The sequence below is a fragment of the Elgaria multicarinata genome, chromosome 1 (assembly GCF_023053635.1).
Source record: "Elgaria multicarinata webbii isolate HBS135686 ecotype San Diego chromosome 1, rElgMul1.1.pri, whole genome shotgun sequence".
Classification (NCBI taxonomy): domain Eukaryota; kingdom Metazoa; phylum Chordata; class Lepidosauria; order Squamata; family Anguidae; genus Elgaria; species Elgaria multicarinata.
The window spans coordinates 202,107,219-202,128,480 of record NC_086171.1 but is presented as its reverse complement, the minus strand read 5'-3'; the positions used below and the strand labels follow the sequence as shown (position 1 = coordinate 202,128,480).

Here is a 21,262-nt window from a genome sequence, read left to right as displayed (position 1 = left end):
CTGTGATGGAGGGTGGACAGATAAGGATTTCTCCGTTAGGCCAAGAGTGCAGAAGGGAAAAAATATTCATTCATTCAGGACAGTGTCAGGTTATCAAGATGCCAAATGAGAGACATCATTACTACAAAATAAAAACCCAAAGCCACACATATAGAGTTCTGTTTCGCTTTGCAAAATGCTTGGCAAAGATAATTTATGCAGCAGCAAATACGTTAAAAGCAAGCATGTAGTAGCAACTGTCATTTGCATTTATCTTGTAGAAATTTCATTGATTTTGTTTGCATGCACAATAATTTGGGCAATGTATAGTCTTGATTTTTGTATAGACTCTTGCTACCAAGGTAAATCGGTAAGCCTGATATGAGGATATAGTGCAGTCTTTGTTTCCATTTGCACATGACTTTCTTTCAGAAATTAGCCCTTGGTATTATTGTGTGTTCTTACCAATAACATTGAATGCTGGAAAGCTTTTCCATATGCTGTTCAAGAACAGGGACCGCTTGGAATGAAAGACTTACTTAACAAATCTACTTGGCTCCTATGAGAGAGAGAAACTCACTCGGATTTCCTGGTGCTGAAGCTTCTGCAGGGATAACAAATCAAGATTAGTTAATATGCATTTAGCTTTTAAAGTTAATTTATCTTTTAGCATATTAACTGGTCATCTGCAAACTCTTCAGGGCTAGGAGCATTTCAAGCACTAAGTAAAGCATGCCAAGTAGGCTTGAACCTTGGTGGGAATGTGGCCTTGGGGCTGATTGTTATATGACAAATCCATGTGATAACTAAAATTCAGAGCTGATCACCGCATGTGCACACAGGCTAAAAATGTGATGTGTAGCTTTGATAATGGAAACGTTCCACTTTATGGGGGTAAGCCATGTTATGAGCAGCTTGCCTATGTTGCCAGGGAAACATGGTGTCAAATTTCAGCTCGGTCACAAAGCAGGACAGGCAAGTCATTGGCCCTGTTCAGAAGACACCTTAAACTGTGGTGGTTAAGGATTTTTTTGTTAACAAAAACCTCCTTAACCACAGTGGCTTAAGGTGTCTTCTGAACAGGGCCATTCTGTCTCAGCCTATTTTACAGGGGTGCTGTGAGGATAAAATGTTGAAAACTCTTAGAATTGAAGTTTAGAAGAAGGCTGGGATGCAAATGCAATAAACAACAAATACAAATGTGATCAATAATAAAGACTATGGTTTCCACGTGAGGGTAGTTATGTAAGAATCAACCCCTGGTGAGTAGTTTTGGAGTCAAATTTGTTGGAATCTCTACAACTTTTCATTATCTCATTGAAACATTCATGCTTTTTATGTTTGGCATGCATTATAATGCTTTCAAAAGACAGCATTTCTGCTGCATGCAATTAGGTGGCTTCCATTCAAAGTCTGCACCCGCAGTCTTGCAGAGATCTTTATGTATTATGTTTCCTCTCCTTGCTCTATAGCAACTACAATATTATTATGACTTCATTTGTGGGGTCTGAATGTGCAATCTTCTTGAAATGTAACCACAATTCCACATGATTTTCTTGCACAAAGCAGTTTACATTAAAGAAAGTATTACAATGAATAAGAGTATATGCAGGATGCGGTGTTCAAAGACACACTACTGGTTTGTGAGACTAGTTACTTTGAGCCTTGGAACTATATGTGCTCTCAAGGGCTGTCATTCCATTAAAGAAATCTTATAGCGTAATTCCATACATGTTTACTCAGACATAAGTAACACATTGATACCAGTCAATGGGACTTACTCCCAGGTAAGTTGTAGCCTTTATCAATTAATCGTATGACTCTTAATGTGCAATAGACAGAAAAACATCCTACAACTCCCAGCATTCCACAGCCAACCATGCTAGCTGGGGAATGCTGGGAATTGTGTGACTTTTTTCTGTCCAAACATAAATAGGATTTCATCCCTAGTTGAATAATTGATTTACTCATCAGTAAAATTTGCATAAGGATAAAAACAGTAGCTTTGAATCAAGAACCATGCTTTCTTTGTTTTTAGATGGCAAATGGATTTGTCCTAGTAGGCATCATTTTAGAAGAGGCATTCCCTGTTATGTGTGTGGGAAGGGGAATGTCTCTTTTAAGATGTTGCTCGCCCTCTGCAGTTTTAAAAATAAGTAATACTTCTATTAATATTTTTTTTAAAGTCTGCTGCTGTTTTAATTGGGACACTTCCTTAGTTGATTATGTGCACAATCCTATGCATGTTTACATAGGAAGAAAACTACATACTGGGAATTGTAGGACTTTTTATGTCTAGGCATACATAGGATTACACCGTAAACGTTTTTTTTTAAAAGCCTATTAATCCATTAATAGATGCAAGCTGCCTCCCCCAACCTGGTACCCTCCGACTCTCTATCTTCCCTGATCACTGGCTGTGGTTGCTGGAGTGAATGGTAGTTGTAGTCCAAAACATTTGGAGTGTGCCAGGAGAGTTGTGTACTTGCATGTCTGATTGGGTGGGAGTTGCATGTGTGAGAGACGGGGGAAAGAGAAAGTGTTCAGGGGGAATTTCGGAGGGATCCTAAAAATGAGTGGGTAGTTTTTCCTGTAGTAGTGAAGAGGAGAAGGAAGGGATGTGTGTATGTACACATATACATGGGGTGCGTGTGTGAGAGACAGAAAATGAAAGAGAGGGGGGTTGAGCCAGGGTGTAGGTTTTGAGCCAGGGTGTGAGAGAGAAAGAGATGGGGCAATGAGTTGGTGGGTATAGCAAAGGAGGGGTGCGAAAGAGTTTGCCTTCTATGCAATAGATTTTTGTTGGTGCTGAAAATTGTGGGTTCAATTGAGTTGTTTAGTATAATGGGTCTCAAACCCCACCTCTGCCTTGTACTCAGACTTTGGGGCAGGTTACTTGTCTATTGTGACTAGCCATCCCTCCTGTGGCAGCCATTTTGTGATGATGCCCAGGGCAGTTTCTCAAATTGCCAAATGTGCCTATGTGCCAAAAAGTTTCATTTTAATTAATTTATTTTTACATATTTATACTCTCCAACAGACTAAGCTCACTGGGCAGTTTACAACTAAAACCATAAAATCCAGATTAAAACTTTAAAATCACATAAAACCAGAATAAATCACAGTCCAGGGAAGGCTTGTTTAGAAAGATATGTTTTTAGGAGGCATTTAAAAGTTATTACATTTTCCCCATCCCGAACCGCACGAAGGAGGGTTTTCCAGAGGGTGGGTGCTGCTACAGAGAAGGCCTGCCACCGAGGTTCTTCATGTTGGGATGATGAGCATGATTTGTATGGTCTGTGTTTGTAATCCTAAATTGTCACAGGTCTTTAGCTGTGGTCTCAACGTGGCCCCAGAACATGCTTAGTGGCTGCAGCTGAGCCACCCTGAATGCAGACTATTCCCCTTTCTTCTTACATTTAAAGAGAACAGAGGTAACTCACTGGCTGTGTTCAGACAACACTTTAGTCAATGGTAGGTTAATAGTCAACTCACAGTTGGTTATTTTGTGGGTACTCCCCACACAACATGCTCGTACAGAACTGTGGAGTGATTAGGGCTGGTGTTGAGTGGACTAATAGGCTGAGTTCGGACGACATGCTAATCAATGGTTGTTTCCCATTCTGTTCCTGTTACACCCCCAGTTGATTAGCATGTTGTCCGAACTCAGCCACTGTCAACCCAGCATTTGATTGACACTGCCCCTGCCCCTCCCCCTCCCTCCTTCATTCCTCAATCCTTCTGGTGCTATCCCAGCAGCCTCTGCGAGTGGTGCCGGCTGTAGCAGAGTGGCTGACACGTTTTTGGCCACTCTTGCCCAGGAACTTGTAGCCAGCTGAAATAGTCCATTCAGTCCTGCAGAATAGTCCACTGAGTCTGACAGACAACATGCTAACCCACGGTGGTGCAGATAGTCAACTCTGCAGAGCGTTGGTTATCTCAGTTGGTTATTTTGGGGAAATAGTCAACCGTGGGGTGTTTTTTGCCTGACAACAATAACTGTTGACCACTCAAATGATGGTTGACTATTAAACCACTATTGGTTACCGCCACTATAACCAACTGTTGATCATTCAACTGACCGTTGATTACTTAAGCCACCATTGGTTATCGTGTTGTCTGAACCCAGCCACTCTGTTGATTTCTATGGAGAAAGGGAAGGGCCTATAGGCATGGAAATGAATGTTTCTCACTCAGACATATGTTTCTCACTCAGAACTATGGGATAAGCAGAGTTCAGGTATGTATGAAAGATTTCCCCTTGTTCATTGGTTTCTATGACTGGATTCTTCCCTTTCTTCATAGGACTCAAATGAGAAGTATTTGTTCCATTTACTCCTACAGAGTTAGGGGAAGGGTCTGTAGTACTGTTGATTTTAAGGAGCATCCACATTTATTATCTGAAGGTAGAACTTAGAATATTTTCTTAGTTTGGGTCTTAGAATATTTTCTGAGCTTGCGACTTGGAGATATTTGGATGGGATGTAGAATTATTTCCAAGCCTTGGATTTTCCTGTCACTCTAACTTCTGTCTTGATTCGTCACATACCTAGAAGAACTTTAGCATGGTTTTTATATTCAAGTAATGTGCAGGAATTGGAAAAGGGACAAGTTAACAATTATACTTAAGTTTAGTTTAGCTTTAGTTTAGCTTTAAACTGCAAGTAGTAAGCAGGAGAGGATAAGGAGAAGTCATAACAATGTTAGAAGCTCAAACTGTTATCTTATTAGCTATATGTAATACAGCTTTGGCAATTGCAATTCTTTTAATTTATCTCATATTTTTGTTGCATTCTCTTTCCATGTACCTACAAAGAAAGGTTTTAATGCTCATATAACCACAATGCCACTGCTTACTTTTAAATTTGTAGTTTACTAAAATAAATAGATTTCCATTTATTATTCTATCTGTGGTGATGCTTGTCTGTTTGGATTAGCACTGGTTACCCGCTAGGTGTTTCGGATCCATTTGGTGCAGGTTCTGAAGTTAAACAGGACTGAATTTACAGTGATCCAAATTGAACACAAATGAGGACTTTAAATCTGAACAGTATTATTTCTTAAGTTTTAGAAACAATGCTGTTGACAAAACCTAAAATGGCACTTGGTTTGTAACCAGTCATTGACTTACCTTTTCTATGATGCCTAAATCTGAGTGATGACTGTTATCCTCCGTCTTATACTTGTACCTTTTTATTTCCTCAAAATCATTGATTTACAATATCCACTAAATCCTTAATATTTTGCATATATGCTTAATGTGAACTGTATAGAGTATTCCATTAAATTTAATGAAATGTCTCAGATCATTAGCTCTATGCTAAAATATTTACTTTAGTTTAAAGCCCCTATCCTGCCCAAACTGCTGATCCTCCAAGTACGCTGCAAGCTCAGTACCTAAGTCACAGTTTCTGAAATATGTCCAGCAGCAGCACTTGATGCATCAGTGAAGGCATGGAAGTGCTCATGGATCAGATGGAGTTCTGTACTTCTATGTGTAAGCCGCTTTGAGGCTGCTTTTTGCAGTGGGAAGTGTTGCATAAATTTAACAACTGCGGAGACAGGTCTGAGAAGAGAAACAAGAGAACCAATTAAGGTGGGCCATATATTTCCTTAGCTGAGATCCCTTTGTCGCAAGAGTCCAGGATAGCAGATAAATCCTAACTTCAGAAATAATTCTAAGTTCCAAAGTCTAAAAATCTATAGAGATACATAGTTACTCAAATCCTTGGGTCTGTCGATCCAGAGAAAATCAGAGGCGAAGCAGCAAAAGAGCTAAGTGAGCTGCAGCCCTCACTACCTGTGGTTTATACAGTTTTTCTGGTCAAAGGTGGGGGCCCCAATGAATGATGAGACCACCGTTTTCCATTCAGAGATGGGATGCGTGAGTGATTAGACCACCCATTCACTAATCAGTGTGGTGTCTCTCCCACCCTAACATCTCACATTCTATCCCCATGTGTATTGGGGAACATCTCTGGCATTACCACTAACAGGTTAATTTGAAGTTTACTATAACATGGCTAAAAGTCTGCCATTTAGGCATATTATCTTGATCAATATATTTCTTCCTGATACTGTATTTCTTCGATTCTAAGACGCACTCCCCCCCCCCATATAAACATCTCTAAAAACGGGGTGCGTCTGAGAATCGCGGGTGTGATTATTATTCTTAGAATCAAAGCTTTTTTTTTTTTCTGTTGGTGGTACTGAAATTAGTGTGCGTCTTACATTCGAAGAAATACGGTATATCTTCTTTGAGCTCAATTTCATCGTTTGTCATATTTGGTCATATCCACCTGAACACCTCCTCCTAATTGTTGCTTGTGCTCAGTACTATGACTTTCCCCACCCAGCTAGCGTTGAGTAAGGACATTTTCTTATCTTCAGGTGGAACAGTAATATTCCTCCTCCTAGCAGGCGTCTGAGCATGTTCAATTCTTTTGTTTGTCCCGCTCATACACTCTGCCAGGACACCATCGTGTTGATCAAGCTCTGTGAAGCCGCTTGCTGCATTCCGCCTCCCCTTTCATCAAAGCCAGTCCTGCAAGGCTTAGTTGGGGTCTTAATTAGTTAGATAATATCATTTACCATAGAATCAAAATTTCAACATCTACATACTCATGGGTCAGGGGTCTGAAATGTAAGTACGAAGACTTCTTAATGTGATTCTGGGGTCTTTTAGGGGGTCTTCTTTTATGTCTCCCTCATTGAGGTCATATAATTGTCCCAGATGAAATGAACCATCTTCAGTTTGAAGTAGCCTCTTCAGTGCAACATGATTTAACCCTTTTAGTACCAGATCAACAGTCACCAGGAAAAAATGTTAACAAAATGGAAACTATTTAGGAAGAGCTATTAGGCAAAGGATAGGGAGCTCAGTTCATATAAGGAAAGGGTGAAAAAAGTAAGAATATTGAAACTAGAGAAAGGAAGGGATACATTTGCCTTTATGTTTAAAAGGACAGTAGGAAGACAATTGTTTATTATTTTTACTGAAGTCAGGATGAGCACCGGCGGGATTTAACACTGGAAGAATAAAACACAAGCAAGACCTTATGTACCTTGCATCAAATAAATACATTCTGTACCATGATATTCCATATTCTACACCAAGGAAAGCTGAATATTGCAATGTGTATAAAGTATGCAAATTAAATAAACACAATTTCCATAACCTTCCATCAGAAGTGGCTACTGAGTGAGGTTAAGGAGTAGTTATTTTATAGAGGTTGTTGATTATTTTACATAGTACCTTTCTAACGTGGAACCCTTGAAGTGCTTTTGTGGTATTTATCTTGATTTATCCTCACAACACTCCTATGAGGTAAGTCTTTATTTTTCCTCAATTTACATATTGGTAGTTGAGGCTGGGAGATCAAATCACTTGCAATCCCCAAGTTTGTATTTACTAGACATTAATTGAGGATGTTTTGAGACAGGGATAGCCTGCCAGTTCATGGTAGGCTGAATGAGGTGCTGGATCAAATCCAAGCACCTCATGCTGGTATTTAGGAACTGCTGGAGCTATATGAAGTCCCATCATATTGGTGTAAGTTTATTTTGTTCAGCTTAAGAAATGATTCACATTACATCTTTGTTATGGTGGCAGTGCAGTAAAGCTACATGTTGCTATAGTAGCAATTCAGTGGAAGGATTTACATTGCTTAGGAACAGTTATGGGATCTGAAGAGATCCCTGTACCTGATGGCTCATATATTTCTAATTTTATGCAAATAAACTTCTTCTTTGCTAGGTTCCATATATCTTAGAAAAGATGAATGTGTATGCTTACCCTGAAAATAGCCTCGCCCTATAGATGGGATTTGTTGTTTATTCGTTCAGTCGCTTCCGACTCTTCGTGACTTCATGGACCAGCCCACGCCAGAGCTTTCTGTCGGCTGTCGCCACCCCTAGCTCCCCCAAGGTCAAGTCTGTCACCTCCAGAATATCATCCATCTGTCTTGCCCTTGGTCGGCCCCTCTTCCTTTTGCCTTCCACTTTCCCTAGCATCAGCCTCTTCTCCAAGGTATCCTGTCTTCTCATTATGTGGCCAAAGTACTTCAGTTTTGCCTTTAATACCATTCCCTCAAGTGAGCAGTCTGGCTTTATTTCCTGGAGTATGGACTGGTTTGATCTTCTTGCAGTCCAAGGCACTCTCAGCATTTTCCTCCAACACCACAGTTCAAAAGCATCTATCTTCCTTCGCTCAGCTTTCCTTATGGTCCAGCTCTCGCAGCCATAGGTTACTATGGGGAATACCATTGCTTTAACTATGCGGACCTTTGTTGCCAGTGTGGTGTCTCTGCTCTTAACTATTTTACCAAGATTTGTCATTGCTCTCCTTCCAAGAAGTAAACGTCTTCTGATTTCCTGGCTGCAGTCAGCGTCTGCAGTAATCTTTGCGCCCAGAAATACAAAGTCTGTCACTGCCTCCACGTTTTCTCCCTCTATTTGCCAGTTATCAATCAAGCTGGTTGCCATAATCTTGTTTTTTTTGAGGTTTAACTGCAACCCAGCTTTTGCACTTTCTTCTTTCACCTTTGTCATAAGGCTCCTCAGCTCCTCCTCGCTTTCAGCCATCAAAGTGGTGTCATCTGCATATCTGAGGTTGTTAATGTTTCTTCCTGCAATTTTAACTCCAGCCTTGGATTCGTCAAGCCCAGCACGTCGCATGATGTGTTCTGCATACAAGTTGAATAGGTAAGGTAGCCTGAGATTATCAGGAGATCTGAAAAAGGCACACAATAGCATAGCTTCCTCTCTTTGGCTGAAGTTGTACATACTTACCTGGGAGTAAGCCCCACTGAAATTCTGAGTAGGCATGTATAGGGTTACACTGTTAGCATTGCTTATTGCCTAAGCAAAACAGGTCTTAATTTGTGGCATGGTTTGCCAGGTCTCACCAATTTTATTATTTTTATCGTCTATTTTTGCGTACTAATCATAGTAATTTGTCTGTGAGGGGCTGAAAGGAGGATATGCACCATTAATTGATTAATACTATTTTTTCTTATGTTTCCTCTCCAATTTTGGACTTGGGGCCATGCTAGATGCTTTGTGGTGGCATCTTTAAGAGCCAAGTAGCGCAGGCTTCAAAATAAAAATAGATAGTGCAGTTTTACTTCGTTGCACTCCCCAAAACTCCTTTGCACCCCAGCATTTCTCTTTCAGCTTATTTTACAGGCCCTTCCCTTCCTGAAGAAAAAAAAAATGCTGAGGCTTGCCAGTGTAGTAGCATTGTAGCACATAGCACAATGCACCACTACAATGCTTGCCCTTGAAGGTTCCTCCTTGATGGTGGGCTAAAACTGCCCCTAGTCTAGGTGCTATCTGACTCTTATTTCTGCAAGGACTGAAAGACAGGCTGTAAAGATAACAGCTAGGACATGCTGCTGTGTTTCCCACATCTGTTCTTCTGGGTGTTGCTTCTCTGCCAGGTGATTGAGAGTGAGAGGACAACTCAGAATGCAGGCACAATTGCCACACCGCACTGCTGTGTTCTAGCAGAGTGCTGTAGCTGGCTGCATTTGTTCTCTGTGTCTGTCCGCAGAGGGCTGCATCTTGTTGCAAGGAGGCAATTTTGCCAAACCTGAACTATGAAGAGAAGCAGGGGGTGGGTGAGGGTGGAACAAAGTCTGCAGGATCTGTGCATGTTTGTTCCGTCAATCTCTTACATCTGATGTCTCCACCCCACCTCCCAAACACACTTTCTCTACTTCCTTCTTTAAGGAAAAGTAACATCTAAGGTAGTTTTCAGCCTCTGACAGTAATTTTGCCAACTACCATATTTCTTCGATTCTAAGACGCCATTGATTGTAAGACACACACTAATTTCAGTAGCACCTACAGAAAAAAAGCTTTGATTCTAAGAAATAATAAACACACCCGTGATTCTAAGACACACCCCGTTTTTAGAAATGTTTATATGGGGGAAAAGTGTGTCTTAGAATCGAAGAAATACGGTAATACTTTGTACAAGTGCTTAGCTACTGTGCTCTTCTCCTTTGTCCTGAGACATTTTGAGAAATCCTTTGCTTTCCCTCTGCAATTTTGCCAGTAAATACCCTTTTCACTTCATCCCTGCTACCAGAAGAGTGACTCATGATCTTGTCATTTCTTATCCTATTGCATCGGCCATATTGAATCTCTCCCCAGTGATTCTATTGGCTTCTGTCACATACAACAAATGTTGCTGGCTTCCACATCTCTTAATCTTCTGGCCCGCCCATCCTATTGGCTGTTAGTCAAGTCAAGAAACAGGGGTTGCCAGCTCCTTAAATTCGTGTCAAGGCATTAATTGTTGTAGCCAGTTAAACTTGACATAGGTATGCAAAATATTTAATGTTTCCAAGATTATACGTTCCTTGAGCTAATCCGAGCATTTATTTAAACACGTTGTTCAATCCAGCATTTAGCAACCAGTTGCTGGCTTTGTATATTATTACCTGACAGATCAATTTCCTTTTTTGACCTGCAATCATTTTATTGCATTTAAGTGTTTTGGGTTGTTGTTTTTTACTGCTGTAAGAGCCACTGAGAGTGAGCGTGAACAAATGCAACACATATCGCAGCATACTAGGTTCATCTGGTTAGGGTGATAGACCACAAGGGCTAGGGCATCTGCACTTGCAGCTTGTTTTTCACTCTTTGAAAGTGACTGATGACTTCTTTTATTACATACTTAAGGTATAATTTCTTAGAGCTGTCTGTTGGAGTTTGCAATTTTTTGCAGGATAGTGCGTAATAGTGGTATGGTATTTAACTAGTAATAGTTTCATTATCAGCAGAAACCCGTTTTTCCCTCCGTTTCGTACGGTATTTAACCCTTTCTTGTAAATCAAAGCAACAACAATGGCATTCGTCCACATTGTAAAGTTTATCATGTAATTACAAAAAGCAAACTAAGCTGAACAGGAGATCAGTAGCTAATGTTACAAATAAAATTTAAATATGGATACCACCAAACAGAAACATGATCTATTGTTTAGTTTTAAAATATTATATTCTGAAACTTTTCATCAACCTATCTCCCATAGCCTTCAGAACAGCCTCAGAGGCCCTCTTCTGTTACTATTAGTGTTTTGGGTGATGTAAAAAATAGGGCCTTTCCTTTGGTGGGACTGAAATTGTGGAATACCCTCAACAATTAGACCCACCAGGCCTGCTTTGTTCTGGCATTCAGGTGGGCTTGAAAACCTACTTGTTCACACAGATTTTTTAACATTTAGTGATTTGCCATTTTTTAATTTTTTTATTGCTCTGAAGCTGCTGTTTTGTGGATCTTGACTTGTGTGTTTATGTTTTAATTATTTTAATTATTTATTATTTCTTTAGTATCTTTTTGTAAACTGCTTTGGGCATGAATCATCATCATCATCATCATGAGTTTGTTTGGGGAGGAGAGTTTCTTGAACAGGAATATGTAGGCTACATGCAGGTGTGTGCGTGTGGGAGAGGGAGAGAAAGGGGAGAGAGAGAGAGAGAGAGACTTCTGCATATAGGCTAAGAATGTAAGTTGAGAAGTTCCTGGTTCAAATTTCACCTTAGCCATGAATCTATGTTGTGGCTTTAAGCAAGCCACTATCTCTCAGCCCCCATCTGCAATCTGGGGATTAAAATACTGCCTTACCTTAGAGACTGTTGTAAGGATTACTGAGTTAATGTATGTGAACCCTTCTGAATAGTCAAAAAGTACTAATATTAAATTATTATTATTATTATTATTATTATTATTATATTTGCACTTTTGCTTTCTGAATTAGAGTATATAAATAAATTCGGGATTGGTTTGCACCAAATAAAGTTGCACAATGAATGGAGTAAGGTAGCACAGCATCCCCCCCTGCCAATCAGTATATTAGTTACTGAGAAATCCTAAATTTTTAAATAATTGTAGTATGAAACTCTCACACCATATTTATAGAAACAGAAAGCAGTAAAACAACCTACAATCACTTTGTATTGATTATCTTAATGTGGTATGCTATACCTATTAAAATCTGAGATTTTCACTATATATATAGAAAACAAAGAATATTTTTAGACAATGAAATAGTGATATTAGAAATACTACTACCCATGCTTAAAAATGTGTACATATTTAGACATTCATCTATTAAGTCTGCATGTTATGTTAGTCAAACACTGTTCAGGAGGCTTTGCTTCCAATCTTTCCTCTCCTCATCTTCGAAAATGCTTGTTGACAGTGAAGCTGCATTCTAATCTGAAATGTGGAACGGTGTCCTGAATGTGAACACAAACATTCGAAGACTTAGTGATTTTCTACTTTCCATTTTTCCATACACCTGAATATGGATGGAACAAGCTGTTCATCTATAACCTGTTCTAGGATATTGTTAATTACAGCTAATGAGTTTGTATATTTCTATTATTGCCTGATTTACCGAGCAGTTACCTGACAGCAGGGGTGTGTTGAACCTCTTTCAGCCCAAGGGCCGAATTTCATTTCGGAAAAGCTCTTGTGGTGGGTGTATTCCAGTGGTGGGCATGACTGAAAGCAAAAGAGGTCTGGTCCAAAGGTAAATGGGGCAGGGCCAAGCAGATACCAGCATATTTTAAGTGTAAGCTCTTACTACTAGTAACAAAGCCTCAGGAGAGGCATTTCAACTTGTTAGAATGAGGAAAACATTTCACAAAAGCCAAGACCACTCCAAATGATTGATGGTTCGGGGAAAGCATGTAGTAGGGCAGGGGGCCTGACCTCTGAGGAACCCTGGAGTGCTGGTTTGGAACCCTGTACAGCTGGATTGGGCTACAGGCCTGAGTTTCTGTACCTCTGCTGTGCAGAATCTTCTACAATTCAGTTGTTTTTTTAAGTGTGACATTCACCAGATTGGCCCAGTTCACATGTCATAACCTAAGTTTTTTTAAAAACCCTGGTTTGTTGTCAACGTGGCCCGATTTCTCCCGCTGCGAGCAAAAGCAGCAAGGATGCTTCATCCCAGGGTTGTTAGCTGCGACGTGCAAGCCAGAGAGCAACAAGCCAGAGATGGGGCCCAGGGTTTAAACCCTCCCCATCACAGCAGCAATGATTGGGCAGGGTGCACCGGCACACTTGCTCATTCACAAACAACGGAGCCTTTCTTTCCAAGTTCATTTCAGTTTTGCAAGCTTTTATCTGTACCAATAATTCTCATAGCGCTTTATCAAAATTCTCATTAGCTAAGAAATTGCAAAGCATGTGAAAGTTGGCAACCTTGTTTTTTGCTTTTTTTTAATGTAGATTATTTTTTTAAAGGTTCAAATTCTGCTCACGAGGCATATTTGGTGCTGAGCATTTGCATCCCCCCTTGCTAACGTGCTACTTTTCTTCCCTTCAAGTTGGGTTTGAAGACTATGGACCAGATTGTGATAGCATGAGGATAACTGCGTTCTTGGACATTCCAGGGCAGGATAACTTGGCTCCGCTTGCACGTCTGGAAAAATATGCTTTTAGTGATAATATATTTAACAGGTAACAATGCAAATAATTATGCTAATATTATTACTTTGTAATTTTTTCCCTCCTTTTCGTGGGTATTTGGTATAGGTAATATTTTTATTATAGATTTTAATCACAGAGATTTTAAACATGTAATAATATTATATAGTATTTCTTTTAAAAAATAAAAACCACATGTTTCCATTCCGTAAATTGAACTGCTCAGATCATTAATGGGGAGTAAAAAGCTTCAGCTACCATCAGCTGTCAATTAACTATAAGTCCCATTCTGTCCCCTCCCCACAAAAAATCTAGCCTCCTGCCTCTAACTGCTTCCTTCTTTTATCAGCAAGATGGCATTATTCAGAAATATTATGGCACTGCTAAGTAGCTGCTATATGATCTGAAGTGAAGTTGGGATGAACTTGATTGAGGGAACTGTCTTGTCCTTTGGGATGAAAGATAAGAGTCTCTTAATGAAATCCACAATTCCTGCGCATGACATCCTGTATTTTGCCACTCACAACCTTCTAAAAACAGTAACTAAGGTTGCAAGCACTAACGCTAAGGAAGCCATGCCCCCTTTGTCCCTCCCATAATTCGTACTCTGACCAATTGATCAGGAGCAGCCCCCAGAGCAACTGTTCATGTTGTCAAGGTGGGGTTGCTGGATCTCAATATTCTGTGGCATCATCGTTATTATATATCAGCAATGAACGTATCAAAGGTGATGGGTGGGGCTGGAATCTAGCAGCAGCAAGTGTGGAACACTCTCTTTCTGCCCTGCTGGTGTCAGTAGCTATGAAATCGCTATCCAGATGATTCATAATTTTGACAAATTGGGAACGTACAAGATGTTTACATACTTCCTCCTGCCTTCCCATGCATCACTTCCCTCCTCCATTTCTGAGTTGCTCTAAAATTGGGCAAACTAAGCTCCAAACCATAATGTGCAAAAAAAAAAAAAAAATGGTTTGGAAGTTAGTGTTTGTCATAATTTGCTCAATTTGTCCAATTTGTAGAAAAGCCACAACTTCCCATGGTTAAAAATAGAGGAGGGAATAGTGCATGAGAAGGGATGAGGACCGTGGCATGTTGCCCATCTTGCAAACCACAGCAGTACCAGAGCAAAGATGGGAAGGGAAGGTAGTTTCTTCCTTGCGGCAGCATTGGCACAGGAGGCAGTTCTGAAGAATACTTATAGATTCTATTTGGAACACAGCCACTGAAATGCATTCGTATTTTTCTGAGCAGTGAAAATTGTGGCCAAGGTTTGTATAATAAAGCCTCAGCTAGATCCCCAAGTTATTATCAGTGTTAGATAATTGAACAGTATATAAATATTGTAAATAAACAAGTTTCATGATGTTATATTACATTTTATGTACACGAAAGGTAATCTAATATAAATAGATTACCCACACTTTAAGATAAATCAGACTGTCTGGTCACTTTATCTTGCTCACAATGTATGGGTCCTATGTTCCCTTTTTTAAAAAATAGGAAATTATTTGTTGGCTTTACAGGCAAATCATTGCCAGGGGTCTACTTGATGTCTTCCGAGATTTCAGTCATAATGAAGAAGATTACCTGACAGTAATGGCAATAGTTGTGCGGTTGTCTGAAGATACAGGTGAGAGCTCAAGTTTTTACATCTTTCTTCCTTGAAGTGGCATTTTGTGTTACTGCTCATGGGGATAGAAAAGAGCATACTTGTTTGATCCTGCTAAGCATTGTTTCCAATAACTGGCAGCAGCTCTATGTAGACATATGTCTTTACTAGCCCTACCTGGAGATTGCAGAGATTGAACCTGGAATGAGTTCTGAATGCTAGATACAAAGTGCATAGTAGGGCTGTGATCCGAACCTCGAATCCGAAGCGGATAGGGGTGATTCGAACTCTTCCAAACCGGATCCGAGGCGGTTCAGGCGAAGGCCGAGGTGTTCCAAAGCTGAAGCCAATTGGCTCTGAAGCTTCGAGCCACCTCGGCGCTTCGGAGCCAGCCCCAGCCCCCACCGGTCTCCTTACCTGCTGCCTCCGTTGCCACCTCCATCTTAGTTCTGGTGGCTTCCGGTGCCACCACCGGAAATGAAAGGGAGTAGGCTGCACGATTTTAAGATATCCCATGGCCTCTGCTGTGATTAGTACCTCTACGGCCACCGTAGTTTAGTACCTCTATGGTCACAAACTACAGTAGCTAATCAGCAGAGGCCACGCGATAACTTAAAATGGCGCGGCCTACTTCCGGTCATTTCCAGCGCCGGTGGGACCGGAAGCCACCAGAAGATGGCAGCAGCGAAGGATGGCAGCAGGTAAGGATACTGGTGGGGGGCATGCAGAAAACTCCATCTTGCCTTGGAAGGCCCGCATCTCGCCTCAGCTTAGGCGCCGAAGCGGGTCTGATCAGGGCTGCTTCGGGGGCTCCGGATCGGCCTCCGAGGTGGATCGGGGGGTGGCTGCGCAGCCCTAGTGCAAAGCATGTGCCCTGTCTGAGTTCACTAAAAATTATTTATGTATTTATTTATTTATTGCATTTCTATACTGCCCAATAGCCGTTGCTCTCTGGGCGGTTCACAAAAATTAAAAACACTCAAAATATAAAACAACAGTATAAAACCATAATATAAAATACAATATAAAAGCTCAACCAGATAAAAACAGCAGCAATGCAAAATTACAAATTTAAAACACCAGTTAAAATTTATTTATAGACTGTTAAAATGCTGGGAAAATAAAAAGGTCTTCACCTGGTGTCTAAAGGCGTATAATGTAGGTGCCAAGCGAACCTCCTTAGGAAGCTCATTCCACAGCCAGGGTGCCACAGCAGAGAAGGCCCTCTACCTGCCTCACTTAGTTTGGCATGAAAAATAATTTCATCTGTTTTTCAGTGCTATTAAATGCTGTAATTCTAAAAGATTTTGCTATTTATTTAGTTTCACAGCACAAAATTCAATCTGTTCAGTGGATGTGACTACTGTCTTTGAAGTAATAACTAAAGCTGTTGCTTTATTCTTTAAATCCACAGAGCCTACCGTTCGGACGGAGCTAATGGAGCAGATACCACCCATTGCCATTTTCCTACAGGAGAGTAGGCCAAGCTTCCCTACAGCATTCTCAGAATACCTTATGCCCATTGTGGTGAGATACCTCACAGATCCAAACAACCAGGTAAAGGGTTCTGTACTGAATGTCTCGTTCAGTCTAGTGTCGTGAATTTTTCTTGGGATACAATTCTACACCATTGCTTAGTGTTACAAAAGAAGATACAGCATGCCTTCGGCTCCTCCCCATCCTCTTCTGACATGGCTGTGGGGAGGCGTTTGAAAACTTTTGCTTCCATTTTAAATTAACTGCAACTTGTAGTGATGTCTAAGCCAGGACAAACTGTGGCTATCTTAACTATGATTTGCTGAAACAACCCAACTTCAAACTAAAGTTTATGAAGGTAGCTTGTTTTGACAAACCATAATGACGATTAATCACAGTTCAGGGTTCAGAGGATACACTTAAATGTAATTAATCCAAACTAAAAGTAGAAGCTTCTGATTTTCTCCTCGCAGCTGCTTCAGGAGAGGAGAGGGGAGGAAGGAGAATGTGTAAGCGTAAGCCTCATTCTTATAATACCAAGCATGATATAACATTATGTAGAAACACAGCGAATGGGAAGAGCTATTCATTGTGGTGTGTAGTTTTAATTAGACAATCTAAAATGATGATGATGATGATTTGCATTTGTATACCGCCCCACAGCTGAAGCTCTCTGGGCAGTTCACGTAAGATAAAAACACTTAAAAACAATATACACAAATTAAAACCCACAAAAAGCATGCATTTAAATACATTTAAAAACACTATAACAACTTTAAAAACGATGAGCCCCAAAACAGACCCAGGCTCATTACATATTGCTAAATGTCTGGGAGAATACATTAAAATACATTTTAGTGTATTAAAATGTATTGTTTATAATTAAATGTACCATTTATTATTTAATAGATTTATTTGGGTAAAAACCCTTCCAAGCCAACTTACAAAATCAGAAAACGTTTAAATATACATCTTGGAGGCTTCCAAGTATCCTGTGCCCTGCTGGGCTGTTGCCAACTGGGTGGAATGAACTATGGAGGCAATTTTCACCTCTCCATCCCCCTTTTGTTATATTTTTCTCTAGAGAGGCCTCTGAGCCCATCTAGAGGAGCTGTGTGCCAGGGACGGGTCTGGAGAAGCCACAGGATAGAGCGGATCCCAGCCTCTCCTCTCCCCACCCATTGGAGCATCCCCTTTTCTTCCCCCGATGTTGCATTTATGACCCTGGGAAGCAGCTGGCTGCTGCGATGGTGAAGGGTCCAGAATGTAGACTCCCCCTCCCAAGGTCATAGCAGTGCCTGCAGCCTCCGGACTCTGAAAAATCCTCTGGCCCCTGGAACGCTCTCCCAGGGACCATAGAATTGCTCTCTCCAAAACAATTAAAACCAATCAAAACTAACCACACAAAACAGCAGCAGATAACATACCAGCTCACATTTTAAAAAGCAATACAAAGCTCAGTGAAGCATGAAAAGGTTTCAAGGTCCACTTAGAGGTAAGTACTGAAGAGGCCCTGTGTACTTTTCTAGGGAAAGAATTCTATAGACATCAGGGTGCAACTGAAAAGGCCACGTTTCCTGTACTTGACAACCTGAGAGAGCTAGATGGTGAGCCCCAGAGATCTGGGCCTTTGAGGCCAATTTCAGGTCCTGGGCCAGTTCATTTGGGTACAAGCAGTCCTTCAGATAACCTGGTCCTAAATCGTTCAGGGTTTTAAAGGTCAAAGTCATGAATTGAGAAACAAATAAGACAGCCAATGCAACTGGATGGGATTAAATAGATTAGCAAATTGGAATTCATTCTCGGATAGCAGCTGCTTCTGTTGATGTGATTAAGAGGCATGTTTATATCACTTAATATATGAGATACGTTCAGGGTATATCGATGTTCTTATCTTGAACTAATTACTCGGATGAGTGGACAAGGAAACCTCAGTTTTAGCCTACACTCTTGCTAATATCTTTCAGTCACATTCAGGTGCATGTATTTGATTTTGAATTCTACCTGTCCAAGATAATAAATATGCTACTATCTTAAAATGAAATGGCATGTCAAAAGCTCTTAATCAACGTATGGTGATACTTGTGGCTCTGATTTACTATTTAAATGTGTGTATTTATGTAAGTCAGAAGTGAGTTAGGAGGTTGTCTTGGAATAAATCTTTATATGAGGAAGTCTTGAGGATTGCTATTTTCATGTATCGAAAAGAACATATGTGAAGGGTATATAATGAGCCATCTTTCCAGCTAGCATACTGCCTGCTTTAGTGGTTCCAGGGTATAGAAGACATTCTTGTGCACATAAGGCTTGCTTGTCTGTCAGGGCAATGCTAGCTATGCAGCCTTGTAGTTAGCCCACATATGTTACTGGCACACAAGAAATTTACTTGGGCAATTTCACACACATACTTACTAGTCGTTTGTCAGAATATCATTATCCTGAAAGACCTCCTACTCCTGAAAAAAAATAGTCCTCTTCTAACGTACAGAATTGTTCTGCCTGATCACCTGCAGATTATTCTTACTTGTCACAGGTGATCAGGCAAATGTCTAATTTTTGTGAACCACTCAGAGATCTTCAGCTACGGGTCGATATAGAAATGTAATAATAATTTCAGGCCTGCACCTAGATCAACCCCTTCCGTGGTAAACCAGGAGGGCATTCTTGCATAGGAATCCAAACGTTTGGACTGAAACCTTGGTTGTCCTCCAGTATTACTGTGGTACTGATATGAATTAAGTGTATACTCTCTGAAATCAGCATGATATGATTTTGTGTAACTATATTTGACTACTGAGGCACCATAGACATCTTTCACAGTGCTCAGTTCGGACAACACGTTAGTCAACACGGTGTGAAAACTCCATTAAATGGTTGTGTTTTTAGGGAATACTCTCCATACAACATGTTCTTACTCCGCCATTGTGTGACTGGGCTGCTGTGGAGTTGAGTAAAATCCATCATGATGTTTGATTGACAGTTCCTCTGCCCTCTCTCCTCCCCATGTCTTCCCGATGGTATCCCATCAGCCATTGCTGCAAAAAACCCAATCCCAGCGGCTCTCCTAGAGCGGCACTCACTCCTTTCGCCGCCCTTGCCAGAGAATTCTATAGCCAGTGGGAAAAGTCAACTCAACTCCACAGAAAACTCCACGGAGTCCACCACACAACACATGACACAGTGGTTGTGCAGGAACTCCTTTGCACAGCATGGATATTCTGTGTGGAGTGTTTAAAAAAAAAAGACTGTTGTGTGGAGTTTTCCTGCTAGACAACACGTTTCTCAACTAGTGTAAAAATGCCACTGTGGGGTTCTAAAACCACTGTTGACAAACATGTTTTCCGAACTGAGCCAGTTCCTCTGGAATGTAGAGAGGTAGATGTAGATATCGTTCTCTGTGTGTGTTCAATTAAAATTAAAATACAGAATTGTTAGTTAATGCAATGTGGTACTACTGTCACACCTTTTATATACAGGAGAAAAGTCCTTCCTTAGTGGTTTTCATTTCCTTATTTACAAATTGGTAGGTTAGAAAAGCAAGCCAGGATTCACTACTGATTCTACTGGAACAAAGTCTTGTTGCCCAACATGATATTGAAAAAAAAGTGTGCCCAATCCTGTTGGACCTCTCTGCTCCGGATAGCGATGATGAATACAAGGTGGAGGCAGTAAACGTAAGTAGTAGTTTTCTTTTTATTTGGATGTTTTTCTAAATTGATAGTAGAGAGCTAACTTGTATATTTTATTTATTTATTTACAATATTTATATACCACTCCCCATTGAAAATTTCAGAGTGGTGTACAAGATAAAATAAAATAAAAGCAGAATAAAACACTTTAAGATAGATTTTGAAAGAAGCAAAATGTACAGTGAACCGTGGTATATCTAGTATCATGACATGTTTTAGGGCACACTCTTACAGGATTGTCACCCGCTAGATAGAAACCTTCATTCTTAGAGGCTTCTGAGAATCCATGCCCAAGTGGGAGGAGCAAACCAGTCACAAAATTTGTTTCTGAAAATGTCCTATTCATCTCTCTTACTGACTAGGAAATCACCAGACAACTCATTGTGCCATATTAGTTTCAGCGGACACTGCTTGCTACATTCTATGCCACTCTTATAAAGCCCCTGTCACCTACAAATAATCCATGATCCACCATTGGGAATTACTGCTCTGGAGGCTTATTGATATTGAGCCTTCAGTAGCTTGAAGTCAAATTCCAAATCCTATTTTCCTCTCCTTTATTTTAAAAAAGAAAGATCCTGAAATGGTATTTACAGAATAGAGCTGCTCTTAAAGCTCGTTTTAATGTGTTGTCAAATTATACAGTTCCAGTAAACCCCCAAATTAGAACATAATGAATACTGGCAAACAGAGAATAGATCACTTCTTCACAAAAGACAGAATATCTGTCTAGATTTTAACTCTTCAGTTGTTAAATGTAATAAGAATTGTAAATATAAAGTTCTCTTCCCCTGACTCTAAAGTCACTTGTGTGTAGTTCCATATAACACAGATTTTTTAGCTTGCACTCTAATATATCAACATTGTTATATTCCAGGTCAGTTAAATGCACAGTGGGCCAATAATGTAACTATTTGGAGGTCAAAATACAGAGTGAGGTTTTAAAAAATTTCCAGCTGCTAAAAGAATCAACTCTTGGAAGAAAACAAAAAAATAGCTTTGATCCTTCCAAATAGTCACACATGCTCCCATTTGATTTCATTGGGCTATGAGATCTAGCAT

At 40.3% G+C, this 21,262-nt stretch overlaps 1 protein-coding gene across 3 annotated transcripts in view; it reads left to right on the top strand.

Annotated features, from left to right (window-relative positions):
* The window catches only part of LOC134412621 (serine/threonine-protein phosphatase 4 regulatory subunit 1-like), a 54,418-nt gene that overhangs the window by 1,315 nt on the left and 31,841 nt on the right, over window positions 1-21,262 (top strand). For all 3 annotated transcript variants that reach the window (XM_063146581.1, XM_063146573.1, XM_063146565.1), the window contains 4 exons: window positions 13,324-13,456; window positions 14,950-15,056; window positions 16,450-16,592; window positions 20,039-20,185. In XM_063146581.1, the coding sequence (XP_063002651.1) occupies window positions 13,324-13,456; window positions 14,950-15,056; window positions 16,450-16,592; window positions 20,039-20,185 (530 nt within the window). The remainder of the gene's footprint in view (window positions 1-13,323; window positions 13,457-14,949; window positions 15,057-16,449; window positions 16,593-20,038; window positions 20,186-21,262) is intronic.